This window comes from Schistocerca cancellata, chromosome 6 (genome assembly GCF_023864275.1).
Source record: "Schistocerca cancellata isolate TAMUIC-IGC-003103 chromosome 6, iqSchCanc2.1, whole genome shotgun sequence".
NCBI lineage: Eukaryota > Metazoa > Arthropoda > Insecta > Orthoptera > Acrididae > Schistocerca > Schistocerca cancellata.
The window spans coordinates 23,333,054-23,351,816 of record NC_064631.1 but is presented as its reverse complement, the minus strand read 5'-3'; the positions used below and the strand labels follow the sequence as shown (position 1 = coordinate 23,351,816).

The window sequence follows — 18,763 nt, the reverse complement described above, 5'->3', positions numbered from 1 at the left end:
CAAATCAGTCATCAATAACGTGTTTTTGTTTCGGTTGAAAGAATGTAAAATATTACTGTTTCCACCTTTACATTACCAGCAGTATTCTCAATGTTCACATTTGCATTGCGTTTTTCAAATAACAAAGAAAGCAGTTTGTAGTACCTTGTTCCTGGGAGTGTCCTGAGCTTGTAAAACTCCTGGTTGCATTGACATTTCGAACCAGAAAGCAGTATCATGTGACTAGCTGCAGTACTCACCTAACTGCTTCAGTGGATGACAGAAGAATAGTTGGTGCAGAACTCTAGGCTCAAGTGGAATATGATTGTATATTCATAGCTTTAAAATTCGTATAGTTTTTCTCAATTTGATCCTCCAGTTATCTATGTGTATTAAACAGTTAGCGACTATATTAAAATGGCTGACTACTATTAAAGGGAAAAATATATGTTACTACCATTTCAGTTTTGCTTAAGAGCTTTAGCCTGACAGAAAGAAAGCATGTAGTTGCTATTTTTGAAACGCGAGTGTGTGAACCCATTGTTGAAATAGACTCAAGATTAATCAGGAGTCCACATCTGTGTATGTGGTCAAGTTATTTATCATTGTTCATCAAATACTGAAAAATGCTTTACAGTATTGAAGCTTTTCCTGTAAAATTAATATAACAAGACCATACCATATGTTACTGTCAAATTGGGGATTACAAATTTACACATTACACATTTACACAGATATTTTAAATCTAAATATCACTCTATGCCCGTTAATTACTTTAATGTTGAATGATTATTCGTCTAAACCAAGTGAAAAAAAATCTTCAAATTTCATAAGCACTTCTCTGTTATTGCTTGGTATAAGATACGAAACTCTCCGATTTCTCTAGACATTTGTTATCATTGGTAAAGATAGTTCATTGGTATCTTCATCCCAGTGAAGTTAAAATAATTAAGATTTATTCAGTCTAAAAGTAAATCTAGATTCCTACCACATGTCGCATCATATCTGCTGTAAATCACGTCTTTGTGATAATGGTACAGGTAACTTTTTTTTAATTTTTGGAATAATACATCTTTTTAGCATACAACAGTTGTGCAATTAATGTTGCAAATCATGGACAAGGGTGTCCTATTATTTTAAGAGTTTCTCTTCCGCTGGAATACTGTTAGTTTATACTATATTTTCCAAAAAAAATGTTGATAGAAAAAAGTGTAGCATGTTAGTAACTGTTTACACTTAAAATGATTTTTACTTTGTGAAGGATGAAACCACTTTCAATATCTTTGTGAATACATAGTGCTTGTGTGCTTACTAAGTCAATTTAAGATTTACGTGTATGACTGCCATCTGATTCAGCATACTTATTAATCCTTCACAAGTATGTAATGGAAAATGTAAATAACATCAGTTTCAATGTTATTAAATAACATGGAGGATGTCATGTGAAAAATAATTAAGATTACCTATTATGCATATTTTCTTTCCCACCTTAAATTGGGGGCCATATTCTGCGGTGATTTGGTAGCAGCCAACGGAGTTTCCAGAATTCAAAAAGGGTCATTAGAACATAAAGGATGTAAGCCTACAAACTCCTGTAAGCCCCTGTTTAAGAATTTAGGTATTCTATCTTATATTTTTCTTATGGTGACTCTTTCTTTAACTAACGCAATGAGAAAGGAATAGGAGCTATTTAAACAGTCAGAAACGTCACCATAGCAATGTTGTTGTTCTTATCTCCAGTCCAAAGCATGGTTTGATGCAGATCTTCACACTGTGGAACTCTATCCTGTACAAGCCTCTTCATCTCCGAATAGTTACTGTAGCCTACATCCCTTTAAACCTGCTTACTGTATTCATCTCTTTACAACATCAACTATGTAAGAGTAAGTAAATTCCAGGAGCAAATACAAAATAACAGAAGCAAAAAAAATAACAAAGAGAGCAAGCGAAATGAGAATAAGTAAGTGAAGGTGGACAAGCGTAGCACACGTCTCGCAGCTACTTTCAGAATGGTAGGACATGCACAGGCAAGTGTTCTCTAAAGCCGAGTGGGTATGGTTACGTGATGTCAATTTCCGGTCCGAAACGTCTGCGCAGCCAGGCGTTTTATTGGCGCGAGACACTCCACTCTGTTTCCTGCCGGCGCCGAAGCCGTATAGTCTTTGTTTGGGTATTGCTGTATAATCTTTGCAGATCCAAGTTCAATCAATGATGGCGTCGAGAAATATCAAAGTTGCTCAAAAGGAGCGAGAACACTGTAGATTTCGAATCACTTTGAGTTTCGAAATTGGATAGTTGAATAACCAGTGAAATGGTCTTGAAAGTTCATAAATGGCCAATATTATTTCTGCACATTTTATTTTTATACAGTTTGCATGCAGTGGTGTTTAAACATGTTTTCTAAACGCGACGCTAACCTAGATTTATGTGGTTTGTGAAGTAACATGGCTTGAATATGTGGAATCTAAGCATGTCAGTGCTTTTACGTTCCGTACCGTATAGCAGGGATTGCACGTGAGACACACCACGATGTGGAGCGCAATGGAGCTGCGAAATACCATATATAGTCGTACGTCTAGTTGTGCATCAGTTTGTGAAGTTAGATTATTATCTACCTACAACAACAGTTTGTCATGATGGTGTTGTTTGGTTACGAGTAAGTTCAAACGGTGTTCCGTAAAATTGTTGGACGAGGTCTTCGTGTGTGGATGTTTATCAACATGGAACATACGCAGCTGATGTTTATTGATGTAGCATATTAAAGAGTAACCAGTTTACATATTTACATGATTTAGTTTAAGTACATAAAATGGCTAGTTCTTCGACACCCGCTTCTACAGAAATTGCAGAACCACTGCATATTCAACTCCTGAAGAAGTATCTCGATGTGGGGCCCTTCCTGTCGTATGTGGAAAAAATTTTCAATACGCCTGTAAATGAGAGTGACCTTTCTTCAGATTCTGATGCCGAATTATCGGAAGACTTGAAAGGAAAACTATTTGCCTATGGATTCTCCACGAAAGAAGAAAGGCGTTCAGACCGTGTACGTCTGTATAATTTTGAAGATGTGAGGACTGACAGATTGTGGCTGAGAGATATTCTTGTGAGTGACACATCGAGTTCTTCCGATGAAGATGTACCGCCAAGAGAGAGACTGCAGAGAATGCTTAAAATGCACGTACTTAGAAAAAAGTATCAGAAGAAATTCTATGAAGATCCACAGAACCACCAGTATCAATATTATGGCTCAGGGCTTGTGTCAAATTATGACAGGTTCCCTGAACATCAGAAATTTGTTCAGGGAACCAAGAGAAAGAGAAAGGAGAGAAAACAAGAAACAAAACCTCGGAAAATGAGGAAAGTAACAACAAAGGAGCAGAATGCTGCATCTGATGCTAAGGATGCAAGTGTTGCAGATGATACAGAATGTGAAGATGGATACCCAAATGTGAAGGAGGAGGATCCAGATTCACTCTTTGAAAATCCACCATCTCTGAAGAGTACACGTGCCAAGAGAAAATCATATAAAATGGCAGAGATCATGACAGCGAGAAGAAAGAAAATTTTTGCAATGCTTGCAAAACGAGAACTTGGAAAAATTCAACGTGCAAAAGTAAACAACCATAAAGAAGTTCTTGCTTCATGCAGACGAATGGCACATGGTTGTATGCGTGCATGTCGTCAGAAGGCTGTGCAGTCTCAGAAGAATATGAAGGAAACAGTATGGCGAGCAAAACGCCTTACAAGGGAAATGCAGTCGTACTGGAAGAGGTATGATCGTGTAGAACGTGAAGCAAGGCGTCGTCTGGAGAGAGAGGCAGAGGAACAACGTCGATTGGATGTAGAGTTGATGGAAGCAAAGCGGCAGCAGCGTAAACTCAATTTCCTTATTACACAGACTGAATTGTATGCCCATTTCATGTCACGTAAGCTTGGCAGTGGTTCTCAGGAAGAGAGACTTCGCATTCTTAGCCAACTTGAAGAGGAGAAGCTGCCACGACTTGCAGCATTTGATGATTATGATGGTGAGCAAATGAAACAGAAGGCAGAAAGAAATGTTCGTGAAGCAGTGACAGCAGAGCGCAATCGATCCAATCAGTTCTACAAGGGTACAACAAGTGATGGAATTGCTGGCCGTGACTTTGGGGATGATCTAAGCTTAAGTGAGACTGGTGTCAGTGCTGTTGATGAACGTCCTCAACCCTCCATTTTTAAAGGACAATTGAAACATTATCAGTTGAAAGGAATGAATTGGATTGCTAATCTTTATGATCAAGGCATCAATGGTATTTTGGCAGATGAGATGGGTCTGGGAAAGACTGTGCAATCCATTGCATTTTTATGTCATGTAGCTGAGAAGTATGACATATGGGGACCATTTCTGGTTATCTCTCCTGCATCCACTCTACATAACTGGCAACAAGAGATGGCTCGGTTTGTACCAGAATTCAAAGTGGTTCCATATTGGGGAAGTCCACAAGAAAGAAAGATTCTGCGACAGTTCTGGCATCGGAAGGATATGCATACAAGAGATGCAAGTTTTCATGTTGTCATCACAAGTTACCAACTTGTTATTACTGATCTAAAATATTTTAATCGTATAAAATGGCAGTATCTTGTCTTGGATGAAGCTCAAGCTCTAAAGAGCACCAACAGCGTTCGATGGAAGATGCTTTTGGGGTTTACCTGTCGAAATCGTCTTCTGCTAAGTGGAACACCAATACAGAACAGCATGGCTGAACTGTGGGCACTGTTGCATTTTATTATGCCAACTCTGTTTGATTCTCATGAAGAATTTAATGAATGGTTCTCTAAGGATATTGAAAACCATGCTGAAAACAAGACAGGTATTGATGAAAAACACTTATCACGGTTGCACATGATCCTGAAGCCATTTATGTTGCGTAGGATCAAGAAGGATGTAGAAAATGAGCTCTCTGATAAGATTGAGGTAATGATGTATTGCCCTTTGACAACTCGCCAGAAGTTGTTGTACGATGCGCTAAAGAAAAAGATTCGTATTGAAGATCTTTTGTATTCATCCGCCGGTTCTAGTCAGTCGTCCCAGAATCTCACTTCGAATTTGCTTAATCTAGTAATGCAGTTTCGGAAGGTCTGTAATCACCCAGAGTTATTTGAAAGACGTAGTGCAAAGTCTCCTTATTTTTTTAAATTGTCTGATTATTTACTACCTCGATTGATTTATGATGATGGTATTTTATGTCACAGCTTCCCCAGTAAGAAGCATATCTTATATAATCATTTGAATATATTTGCACCTCACTATGTCCACAGTTCTCTACTAGATGATGATGCTTCAGGACAGATAAAGTGTTTCTCATTCTCTAATTTGGCTGGCATTTCTCCAACAGAAATCAGTGATGTAGCTTTGGGAGGACTTTCAAGGGCGCTAATGTTTCTTCCGGCAGTTTATAAGCTTCAAGAAAAGATTTTCTTCTGGAATTATTGTGGTCTCCTAGACACTTCATTTAAGTGGCGGTATCTGCTACTGCTACAGCCCTTGCGTGTCACATCAGCTCCATCTCTATCGTGTAGTATTGTATTGAGTCATTTAGTCTTTACATCAGTTTCTAGCATGGAAAATACAATATATTGCCACACACAGCACATACATACCTCTATCCCAGAAACTCCAGAGCACAGAATCCACCGAAGCCGTGCAGCTTTTCTCGATAGGCAGCGAAATACTGATTTTAGGAAGCTTGTTGGTGGCTTAGGAGTGATGCAACCTGAAGTAGACACAGCTGATGCAGATGGAGGACACAGTGAGATGTTTGCATGTGATGTGTGGATACAAGATGAAGAGGCAGATGAGCAAGAGCACTGGGCACTGCCTCCACAGAGTCCCGCTGAGGTAGAGGCTGATGGTGAAGCTGATGGGGAAATTGAAGGAGAGCAACCAAGTTCACCAGTTTTATCGTCTGCAGAGACTCATTCTCCACCATCCCAAACAGGAAAGGGACGTGGGAGTAAAGAAAGAAGCAGGGTAAGGAAAATGATTTGAATTAAATTACATTGTTGACTATTTGTCAATTACAAAAATGAGTCAGTTATGTTTTTATGTTGTGTGGTTTGGATACATGGTTCTGATATTGTATTTTTGAAACTGATTTCCTGAGAATGTGACTACTTGCTTGTAATTACTCAGTAGTTTCCCTATGGTTACGTATTTTTGCTAGTCTTAGAGCTACGGCAAAAATGTGTGTGTGTGTGTGTGTGTGTGTGTGTGTGTGTGTGTGTGTGTGTGTGTGTGAGAGAGAGAGAGAGAGAGAGAGAGAGAGAGAGAGAGAGAGAGAGAGAGATATCTCAATGTACATTCCACAGAAATAATGTAGATGGGAAGTAAACATTATCAATGTCACTGCTCTCTTGTACCTATGTATGCACACATGTATAACATTCCACATCATCATTATCTCATAGGTGAAATCTGAGGTCGGGTATTGGTAGGATAAGAAAAAAATCAGGAGCTCGAAAGCTAGTAAAATTTTCTGTACTATTGTATGTCAATTTAGGCTGTACACTGATCAGTGGGGAGAGATTAATGAATTCCTGTCCTCATTTTTTGTATTTATTGGAGTATTTTAATTAATGAATTAAAATTGTATCGTGGTATTCATATATTACGTGAGGATGATCTTGGATGAAAACCTGAAATTGAGTGAAGATATGCAAATGAAGTAATCTCGTGTTAGCTCGCAAACATCTTTATCATTTTAATGTACATTTTTATAAGACATGAGTTTTATTTATTAACCTAAAGACCATTTGGTACAATAGTATCGGACATGTCAGAAACAAATAGAAATTATATATACATATAAAACATTTACAAATGGGATGGGATAAGGCTAAAGTACTGCTTCTGTAGTTACATTGCCATTTTTATATTCCATGAGTCATAATTGCGACGTTTCACAAAGATGAGGAAGCAGCCTGTCCAGAAGATGTCACTATATGCTGACCATTTAGGAGGATTCAGTTGTTATGGTTGGGACAGTTGAACTAAATTTTTCAATAATCAAAAGCTAATGTAGTGTTACAAAAAGTAGAAACAGAAATAAATTAAAAATTGATTGACACTCATATGTCCCTGTAAATCTGAATATCAGAAGTTTACAAAGTGAACTGTTAGTAATATCGTTAAAACTTTGTCACAGATGGGACAGCAGGTTGATGTAAAATTGAATGTCCATCAACATTTTACAATAACTTTTGAAAACACTGAATTCACATCAATAAAACAATTATCTACATGATGAAGTATCAGTAAACCTTACATTATTAATATGAATATAATAGAGGGAAACATTCCACGTGGGTAAAATATATCTAAAAAGAAAGATGATGAGACTTACCAAACATAAGCGCTGACAGGTCGATAGACACACAAACATACACACAAAATTCAAGCTTTCGCAACAAACGGTTGCTTCGTCAGGAAAGAGGGAAGGAGAGGGAAAGACGAAAGGATGTGGGTTTTAAGGGAGAGGGTAAGGAGTCATTCCAATCCCGGGAGCGGAAAGACTTACCTTAGGGGGGGAAAAGGACAGGTATACACTCACGCACACACACACATATCCATCCGCATATACACAGACACAAGCAGACATTTGTAAAGGTCGTTACAAATGTCTGCTTGTGTCTGTGTATATGTGGATGGATGTGTGTGTGTGTGTGTGTGTGTGCGTGCGCGAGAGCGCGCGCGAGTGTATACCTGTCCTTCTTTCCCCCTAAGGTAAGTCTTTCCGCTCCCGGGATTGGAATGACTCCTTACCCTCTCCCTTAAAACCCACATCCTTTCGTCTTTCCCTCTCCTTCCCTCTTTCCTGACGAAGCAACCGTTTGTTGTGAAAGCTTGAATTTTGTGTGTATGTTTGTGTTCGTTTGTGTGTCTATCGACCTGCCAGCGCTTTTGTTTGGTAAGTCTCATCATCTTTCTTTTTAGATATATTTACATTATTAATACTTATTTATAAAAATTGACATTGTATTTCTTTATCAGTTAAAATTAATTTTATTGTATCTGTTTTGGGTGAAACAGTAGTTTACATATTTAGACCTAACTTTCTAGTTAAATAACCTTGTAGGAAAGTTTTGCTACCTATAAATAAGATACATTTCAATGCAGTGTTATTCTAAAGTCCTGAGTCTCTAATTATTTCACTTTAAAAAATTTACCACCAAAAAAGGACTGTGTGGTTGAATACTCATCTGCTTTCAAAAAAGTTTAAATATCTGAAAACTCATAATAGGATCTGAAAACTCATAATAGGAGGTGGTCCTGATAGGTTTGCTGTCTTGATTCAGGAGAATAGCAAGAACATATTCAAACACCAAGTAGAATACAACCTTTGCATCAATTTTGGACACATTTGTTGAGTTGCATACAGATCTCCTGCACATGATCTGTATTTCTCCATTCTCTTCAAATGCTCTCTGTGCCATTGGAGCACCCCTATATTTGGCTTAATTCCTTCTATCGGTGCAAAAATGTTACTGGCATGATTGTTTCCACAGCTACTTCTGAGCCAGCAGCTTCCTTGACATTGTGTCTGCAGATATCGAGATATTGTTTTTTGTCACTTATCACAGAATCCTTATGGATACACAGTATCTGGATTTTTTTCTGCTAGCTAACACTTTTTTCCCCCCAGTCACTGGGTCCACAATAGACTTGACATCCTTTATGCAAGGTGTTTGCCTTCTGATTTTATCACATTTGAAAAAGTTTTGTATTTTGACCAGATTACCGTCTAAGTTTATGAGATGAAATTTTCCATTCGATTGCCTACCAAGAAAACCAGCTTTGCTACCTTTTAAGGTAGGCTTTCCCATAAGATATTTTTTATGACTTCTTTTTTTTTTGGGGGGGGGGGGGGGGGGGGGCTGGAAGCAAGCCCTTCGTTACCTAAGAAACAGCATTGGTGAGAGACTGACGACATTTATACGACTAAGAGACCTGGGTTTCCAGTTACAAACTTGTTTTCAGTCAATACATATTTTAGTTTAAGCCTGTACTCTCTTTTTCTTTCAGCTTTCTACTCACAGTATTTAATAACGTATTTTCCCAGGCCAGGAGGATCCTTCTTCTTCATGGTTTCTTGTCTTCTGTATTGTTCCTTTTCTTTCTTTTTATAGATGTTGTACTTGGTGGCATCTTTCTGCAACTTTTCTTGAAGTTTTCTAATATGCTCTGCTAACATTGTTTCCCCAATTTTCTGAATAAATAATTAGTCAGTATTAGTGTAACCCATTAAGGTGCTAGTTATACCAACCAAAATAACTTAAAAATGACAAGAAGTGTTAAATGGCTTAGATTTCAGTAAGAATCCTTAAAATTGTCATTGGTGGGACACAGTTACTTTCAATATTTATATGTGGTCATTTACATGCTGAACACTGCTTTATTGCTCTTCCTCATTCCGTATCTATAATAAACTGTATTTGCTATAATTGCTGAATTAAAGAGTAAACTTTCATGTTCTTTGTCATAGGTGGGTCACTAAATGCATAGTTATTTTTGTAAATTATCTGCATATTTAATGTTTTACTTTTCTTTGAAAACTGAAGTTTGTCTGAAAAATATGGTTCTGCTCTCTACACTTAACATTTGAAACAACAGTGGCTGCAGCATAAGTTTAAACACCTGCCAATATAAAAGCCAATCTTGTTGTCCCCCAGTTTCATCTACAGAAGATCCAACTTTGTTCAACAGTATTTCCTCAAGTAATTTTGTAACTTGGGTCATTTTCTTAGGACAGTAAAATTTAACCATGTACATTCAAAAAACTACAACAAAAACTAAGTTAAAAATAAAATTTAAAAAAAGTAGTCTCAGGCTCAATTTTGTGTTCATGACCCATCACATAATTTTTTAAGACTTGTTCTTTGTGTTTCTTCTTAAGTGGAGTAGGACTTGTCACATTGATAAGTTCAGTTTGTGTTTGAAGTTAATTTTATTATCTATTAAATCTGCTAAAATCCTCATAATAGAATGCAACAAATGACTGAGTGAAAGTAAAGAAGTCAGCTGAATCTTTTTTAATGTTCTGTGAACCATATAATTATGTTTGCTTACAATGCTTCACATTTTGCAGTGAATTACTTTTGATTTTGTTGTGTCATCAGATTTATTACACAGATGTAACCTCACAATGTTCAGATACTTGTCAATCAGGGGCTGCACACTGCAGTCTGCCGGGGAATTTGTTTCTTTTGACATGTCCTGAACTCAATCTATAGATTACTATGTAAGGCATATAAAGTGTATAGATTTAATCAATTATATTCTCATAACATTTACCAGTTGGAATGATTAACTTGTACTTTAATATTACATTGTCCACTGTTTGACTCGCTCCCTTGTTTCTTGGTTTAAAAGCCAGAAGACTATGCCACATCTGGATGATTCTGAAATGTGTTTTAGGCAAGCAAAGAACAAATCTATTGGGTTGGTTCATAAGTCCATGCCATTCTTTGTAGGGTTAGTGCAACTGCATTGTGAAACTTAATGTTTTGTTATTCAGTTCTTTTTCGTCGGTTTAGAGTTTTATTATTGCGGACAGGGATGTGAAATTAACAGCTCATTTGGCCAGTTTCAAGGCTAATCAGTAAAAGTGGTCAGCATGTGCATCAAGCTCGCTCATTACTTGTGAGATTGGCAGCTGTGGCAGAGGGGTAGCGAGTAACTCGTGGCTCAAGCACAGGTGCACGCAAGAAAGGTGATGTCAGTCATATTCATAGTGGAAGGGAAATCGGTGAAGTGTAATAATGAGGGACCCATGACAAAGTGCACACTGATAAGTGAACATTTGTTGAGTAAGTTATTTCATCATCGTAATATTTGAATCTCTGCATTTTCTTGCTCTTTTGTTTAGAAACATTGTAATATGAAGAAATGGCCACACAAAAAAAAAATTTGTGTCATCATATCCTCTTTATGAAATCATTTGATTTAAGTTACATGGAAGAAATAAAATTTTTATGGTATTTAAATGAAAAATAAAATAAAAAATGGGAGATAAATGAGTAGGTCAGTGGAGGCGTCCGATCCCACCCATTGGCTTTGACCCGTGACGTAAGGGTGCTGTGGTGTGTGATGTCATGACGTCGTGGAGTTTAGTTTATGAGTGTGTTGTGTTTCTAGTTGTCGTCTTGTTGCGGTTGGTGGTGGCCTCTCGTGGTGTGTGTGTGTGTGTGTGTGTGTGTGTGTGTGTGTGTGTGTGTGTGTGTCTGTTTGGGGTGGCTGACCTAGTGTGTACAGGCGGAACTTTTTTGTGGTAAGTAGTCATTTTTTTTTGGGTCTATTGTTCGTGCATTCTGATGATCGGTGGGGTTTTTGTGTGTTGTTGGGTCGGTGTTATTTACTGCATGTGTTGGTGGTTGATGTTTTGGCACTTGTGTTTGATTTATGTATCTTTGGGGAAGTATTCGATTTCAATTTTTTTAGTATCGTCAGTTGTATTTGAGCTATATAGGTAATGAGAAGTGACCAATTCCAATTTGTCATCATAGCCATGTTTGTTTTGGTATCATGAGCTGTTGTCGACCTATATAGATCAAGGGAAGTGTTCGATTCCAATGTGTCGTAACTATGTGTATTTTGGTATCATGAGCTGCTTTTGACATATACAGGTCAAGGGAAGTGTTCGATTCCAATGTGTCATCGTTGCTATGTGTGTTTTGGTATCGTGAGCTGCTGCTGACCATATAGGTTCAAGGGAAGTGTCAGATTCCAATTTTTGTTGTTTTACATGTTGGTTTTGTGGTATTGACAGTTGCAGTGTGATTATAATTTTTGGAGTAGTTGGTTTTAATTTTGTGGTATCGACAATTGTGGTTGAGCTATCTAGGTGAAGGGAAGTGATTCATTCTTGTCGACATTGTAAGTGTAGCGGAATTTAGGGATTTTGTGGTATTTCTGTGTTGTCGTTTTATGTGGTTTGGGATTGTGGTGTGTGTGTGTATGTGTTTATATTTAGTTAGTCCCCATCCAAAAACCCCCAATTTTCCGCGATGGATGCGTTAGTTTGATTATATTTTTGGAGGCAGATGTGTTTGTTGGTTTTATATGTATTTTGATGTTTGTTGTCGTGTTTATGTAGTGATGTCATAGGTGCCATATTGGAGACATTGAGAATGGTCGTTTATGCCACATTGGTGACATCATGGGTCAAAGCAGATGGGTGGAATCAGACGCTTCTGTAATCTGTAAATGAGTCATAACAGTTCCTTTAGAAAATAAGAATTATTTAAAAGATCCTGAACCTTCATCGGTTACTGAGCTTCTGGCTTCATGTGAAACTGATATAACTTAAATTAGACGATGAGCAAAATAAATCCATAAATTTTCATAATTTCAATCCACTACCCTTCAGAAATTAAAAGAGGTATGAAAATAAAATTTATGCATACTTATTTCAAATGGTTGTAAGAGCAAAAAAGGGAAACTTCAGGAAAATTCTATAACATTCTCTTTGTCATCTCATTCATCTAACACGAAATGACAAAAATTCCTTGTTAAATTAAGCAGCTACAGTAATTATTATGGCTGGTTCCTGGTCCATCCAGTGGAACATACATCCCATCTACTAACATTCATTAAACACACTTCTACATCGTTATGGCACTGCGACAAACGGTACATGAGTATTAATAAGTTTCAAGAGTGCAATGGTGACTTTCAGGCTCTCCGCACCAATGATGTCTATATCACTGGCTCCTGCCCCCTTGCATCTCATAGCTGTGAGGAAGCAACACGGCTGCTGCGAGTCTAAATTCTGGGATAACTAGCTGTGCTAACCAGTGTGAAGTGTCAAAAGAGAAAAATGAATGCTTTCAACACATTTTATTCTTAAAGTTTAATCGAGGGACTAGTGCTGCAGAATCCATGAGAAGAGTTTGGGGTGTGTGTTGGAGGGAATCACTTTCTGAGAGAATGGCAATGCAATTGTTTTCTCATTAGTGAGAAGGAAAGCTTGACTTATCTGACTAACCACATTCTGGAGATCTCTTTTTGATAAATACTAACTAAATTATTTAGTTTATGATAATCCTCACCAAAGCAATGTGTGAACTGGCACAAATTAAGGAATTTAGTCACTAAACCATTCTGTACCATTTATGTTAATTGGGTGATTTGCAGGAATTGGGTACATGGGTACTACTGTCAAGTCCTTTTTTAGCTGTTCTAACTACATTTGTTCATACAAATTTTCCAATGGGTTCTAATAACCTCTTCATTAAGTGCATATAAACCACAATCTCTCTCTCTCTCTCTCTCTCTCTCTCTCTCTCTCTCTCTCTCTCTCTGTGTGTGTGTGTGTGTGTGTGTGTGTGTGTGTGTGTGTGTGTGTGTTTTGGCTCGTTACCATTTGGCTTGTCATAGATACGAGCGATTCTGTGGCAACATTGTTCCCGGTGATGAGAAATGTTACCTGTACATGAACTTAAAGAAGAGGAAATAATGTTTCAGCCTTTCAAAAAAAGAAGTAGCTCATGTGAAGGATTGTGCACACCTTCAAAAAGAATCGAATTCTTTGTTGAGTGGGACCAAACCGGCATTCTTCATCATGAATTGCTGCTAAGAAATGAAACAATAATAGTCGCTGTGTACTGCTAAGAGGACTCGGTGTTGCTATTGAAAACAAAACATTTGTTAGACCTTTGTTGTTACTCCACAATGATGCATATCTGCATATGGCCAGAATTCACCAGACGTAGCCACTTTTGGTTATCATCTTTCCTGATCTCTAATATAGAGGACCAAGTGTTTCTGGCTAATGGATTTCTTCAACTCAAAACCATAACAGTTCTACATTATCAGTCTTGTTACTGAGTTTGATACTCATTTTGATGGGTTGTCCCCTTCAGGTTTGCTATGCCTATTGTAGTTTCACTGGAGCCCCATTGGTTATCATCTTCAGGGTTCCTTTAGGACTTTCACAGCTAACATAGCGGTCTTGAGGCACACTTTCTTTGCCTGTACAGAAAATCGCCTTCTTTAATCTGTTGCCCCTCTCCCACGATGTGGGCAATTGTGTTGTATTGTAATGTAATGTAGTGTATTTTGCACTAATAAAATAAAATCATGGCATCGTAAAAATGGTGTGAACTTCTAACTGACCCAGTAAATGTTGATTGAATGCTGATAAAAAAATGGAATTATTGTAAAATTTACATCTACATTTTGGACTCGGCAATGATATGGTACAATTAAACAGTGTTGTTTCTATTTTTAGGTCAAAGAAGAGGATAATTTCCCTGTTCTTCCTGAATTTCCACACAGACCAAGGAAGCCACGCATACTACCGTGTGAACCTACACGTATGCCTCCATTCCTGTTTTCTGGCTGTCCAAAGGCTCATGCACCACCTCCGGAACTGTACTGTGTCAGCAGAAAAGCAGCGTGGGAACAGCAGGACTTGATGAGGTGGTCATCACCTGAGTCACTCAGTGGCTTGTGGGAAGAATTGTGGGGATCTCCAGCAGGAATTGAGGCAACAGCACCACCTCATGGTTGGTCACGTATTGTACCACCAGATGGCCGATCACTAGTTACAGACTCAGGAAAACTGACCGTTCTAGATGGCCTGTTGAAGAGGCTTCGTGAGCAAGGGCACAGAGTCCTCATCTATTCACAGATGACTCGTATGATAGATCTGCTGGAAGAGTATGCACGCCATCGTAAACTGACGTATATGAGACTTGATGGCTCAAGCAAGATTTCAGAGAGACGAGATATGGTTGCAAGTTTTCAGCAGCGTGAAGATATTTTTGTATTTCTCCTCAGTACTAGGGCTGGAGGCCTGGGTATTAATCTTACAGCAGCAGATACTGTTGTATTCTATGACAGCGATTGGAACCCTACGATTGATCAACAGGCAATGGACAGAGCTCATCGTCTTGGACAAACAAAACAGGTTGGCAAAACGTGTATAGAAGTCTCTCAAAGTGTATTTTTGCCCTGTAAATGTTCATTTCTTGATGACCGTATGGTATTGTATTATAGAGTTCAAAATGATCTGTAGTTTCTTTTATGGATTTGTAACTTAGTTAATTAAATGTTTGTTTAGTATTAAGTAAATTTCAAGTGGAATCTCCATTTGTTTCTATGATTGTATTATGTCATGTAACACGATTTACACCTCTGGAAATTTTGTTCTCTCTGAATTCTGACAGCCCGTATCATAATTTAGATTCTGTGTTAATTTGCAGTCACGAACTGTGTGAACTCATTATCAGGTCAAAAGAATGTTAGGCCCAATCACAGGAGGATCATGCTTAGAAAGGCATTGTCGTGATCAATTTAGAAAATGGCTAAATTTCATTCTGTATGTCAGAAATTTGCTCGGATTCTCATTTCACCCCCATAATTTATTAATTCAAATACTGCAGGATATGTGAACTGACCGCTTATTGTTTTGCCTATTATTTATATTTACCAATCTGTTTCATATAACTTTAGCTCGGTTATATTGAACCTATGGAAAAGCATCTCAGTTTAAGCTCATTTTCAGCCATTTTAATGTTTAACCAAATTAATGTAACTGAAAGGAGTGCGTAAAACACGAGAGAGAAAATTCACGGTGTAATACAAACTATTAGGTAATACTCCCAAAGCTTACTATACACTGTGTAAGGACAACATATTTGAGTTACATGTCAGTCTGTTCTCCCACAACTGCTGCTCTGTAATATCTGCACAAGACGATAATTTTTTCTATGTCCCTCACATTTGTTCTCCGTATGAAAGTATTGGAGGCAAAGGAAAACTTGTAAGAGAATAATTCTTTGGAAAGAGTTTTTCATTTATCAATTTGTATTTTCCATCACTTTTCTGTGTCCCTTGTGGTAAATAAATGGCATGCAGCTCTAGAAAAAGGTTTAGCCAAATAAGAAGATAATTGTCAATTTAAATAATATTTATTGACACTGCTCTGTTGTTGTTAGACCAATCAAGCTAAGTGTATGCCCACTTTCTTGGGTTATGATTTGGAATTAAGCAGAGAGGCTGTACAAATCCCATACTAAACGAAAAATATTGCTGTGATCTAGTTATTAATCTCTCCATAGAGGGGATGGAATGGTTTGATAGTCTTTAAACTGCTGTTGTAAGAAATGTTGTATTCAGTCTAATATTGTTGTGAGAAAGTAAGGAACATGACTTTTGTTATCATCATAGTATTGATACTGAAACATCAATTATTTTGTTTCATTTTATGCGTAGCATACATCAAACTCGTGAATAATCAAAATTCTTGATAAAATCAAATACTGGAAAGTCCTGGATAGGAGAACAACAACATGGAGAAAAATAATCTGCTGCTCACCTCATACAGGAGGCACTAAGTTGCAGAAAGGCACAATGAAAGAGACTGCTAAAATATTAATTTAACCGACAAGGTTCTTCTGAAATAGAAAACACACACACACACACACAAACAACCCAACACAGAAGCCACACACACACGCCCACTGTCTCTGGGCACAGTAGCCTTGTTTGTGTGGCTTGTGTGAATGTGTGTGTGTTTTTTATTTCAGAAGGAGGAAATTGTCTGAAAGTTTAATATTTTAGCAGTCTCTTTCATTGTGCCTGTCTACAACCAAGCGCATCCTCTGTGTGGTGAGTTGCAACCTGTCCTTTCCATGTTATTAAAAATTCTTACATTTTTAATAGATGCTGTATTACCTGCAGTATATTTTTAATATCATTACATGTTTAACAGTTGAAAATAGTAACTGAAATTATTTTCATACAGGTGACAGTGTACCGACTGGTATGCAAGGGCACAATTGAGGAACGCATGCTACAGCGTGCACGAGAAAAGAGTGAGATACAACGGATGGTGATTAGTGGTGGAAATTTCAGGCCAGATTCTCTCAAACCAAAAGAAGTAGTATCACTTCTGCTCGGTGATGAAGAAATAGAGAAGAGGTATAGACAGCGTCAGGAAGAGAGACGAGCACGTGCTGCTGCTGATGATGTAGATGGGCGGAAGAGAAAACAGAAGTTGGATGCTGATATGTCAAGAAGGGATAGTGATACTGAAAGTGGCAGTACAGCTACTGGAAGTCTGCCGAGTAGCGTCACAGAAGGAGCCCTCGCAGGTCCCTTGGAAGAATCAGAAGATGGAACACGTTCTCAGATCCTTCCACATGAGGAATTTCCTCCAATACTTGGTTCCACGGGAGTGATTCCTGGACGACCCAGGACTGGTCGCGGAGGAAGACGCGGTAGGCCAAGAGGTTCTAGGCGTGCAATTATTGATGGACGACCTCTACCACAACCTGTGAAACCTCAAGTAGCCCCAGTGAAAGAAGTAGAGGTACCTGTTCCTGTTTCTGTCCCAATGCGTCAGCCCGGGCAGGCTCCTCCAGTAGTACGCAGGGGCCCCGGTCGGCCACGACTGCGACCTTTAGGGCCGTCACATCAAGGAGGTAGAGGAGGCAGAGGTTCCAGAGGACCTCGTGGGAGAGGTGCCTCTGGGCCACTCCCTGTACCTCTACCATTGAGATATGATCCGACATCAACACCACCTCCGAGCCCTTTTAACTTTTATTCTCAAACAGAATAGTGTGTGTGTGTGTGTGTGTGTGTGTGTGTGTGTGTGTGTGTGTGTGTACACGTGCACCTGTAGCCTCTGGAGTTTGTTGTTTCACTTTGATTCTGTTTATTAAGAGTATCCATAGTGTATTGGCTGCAGGTAGAATATATGTTGCTGGCGCATTGAATACTGAGATGTCTGTGCAAAGTATTCGATCTTTTCTGAGATTTTCCAGCCTAAAACCTTCCTATCTGCTACTGTTGTATAGGCTGTCGAAGCTCTGTTTTGTTCAGAAGAAGAAAGTGGTTCTGAAGTGATCAAGCATCCCAGTCAAGTGTGCAGTAACCACAGGTTACAAAAAATAGTGCAATTGTTTTAAGACTTTCATTTTATATAAGGGTGTTTAATTCCTTCCTTTCTGTTGTTCAACTCTCTACTCGGTCACAATTTGTACTAATATTTAATATTTGAATGGAATCATGTCTAACAGTATGATATACTTGTGGTATGTAAACAAAATGTGCAATTTCAGTGTTGGTAGTGAGAATCTAATTCTCCAAATGTGGAATGTTCGCTCTCTTCAGTAGTTGTTTCTGTAAAATTGTAATAAATGTCTTAAATGATGGCTCCAGATCTCTGAATGTATACATCATTTGTGTACATGTCATTTTTGCCTATTTTTCTCCTTTTCCTTTTTTTTTTTTTTTTTTTTTTTTTTTTTTACATAAATTTGTTGCTTTGTAATGAATGATTGGCAGATAACTCATTCATTGAATGACAGCCATCATGTAAACTGTATTTCTAAACAATCTGAAAATCAGGAATTCACCTATATTCTCTTTTCATTGCAAATTTACGTACTTTATTATGCGTAGAATGAAAAACTGCAGTTAATTTTTTGTGAATACCAATAATAAAATCTGCTAAGACAGTAGACAAAAAACATACTGAGAAAAGTCGACTAGAGATTGCTGATCAGTTGTTTCAAGTGAAGAGATTATGGAAGAGGGGCTTTCATTTAATCTCCAATATGGCTGTGACAGATGGAGGCTGAATTAAAGCTCTGCATACTTTACAATTATAATTAACTCGACCTAATAGCTACTAAATCCACCATATTGAATATATTCATGCATTAAGTGACTACATTACAAGAAAATTTGATAATTGAAAATTACGCTTATTAACTAGGATATCCAATGCCAAATTGTGCA

General features: G+C 37.9%; 1 protein-coding gene across 1 annotated transcript; it reads left to right on the top strand.

Moving 5' to 3' along the window:
* Positions 1–2,184: 2,184 nt before the first annotated feature.
* On the top strand, positions 2,185–18,182 carry LOC126190787 (chromatin-remodeling ATPase INO80). The gene is made up of 3 exons (XM_049931332.1): positions 2,185–5,986; positions 14,244–14,924; positions 16,764–18,182. Exons 1-3 carry the CDS (start codon positions 2,789–2,791, stop codon positions 17,577–17,579), a joined length of 4,695 nt encoding a protein of 1,564 aa, XP_049787289.1. The 5' UTR covers positions 2,185–2,788; the 3' UTR covers positions 17,580–18,182.
* Positions 18,183–18,763: the final 581 nt, after the last annotated feature.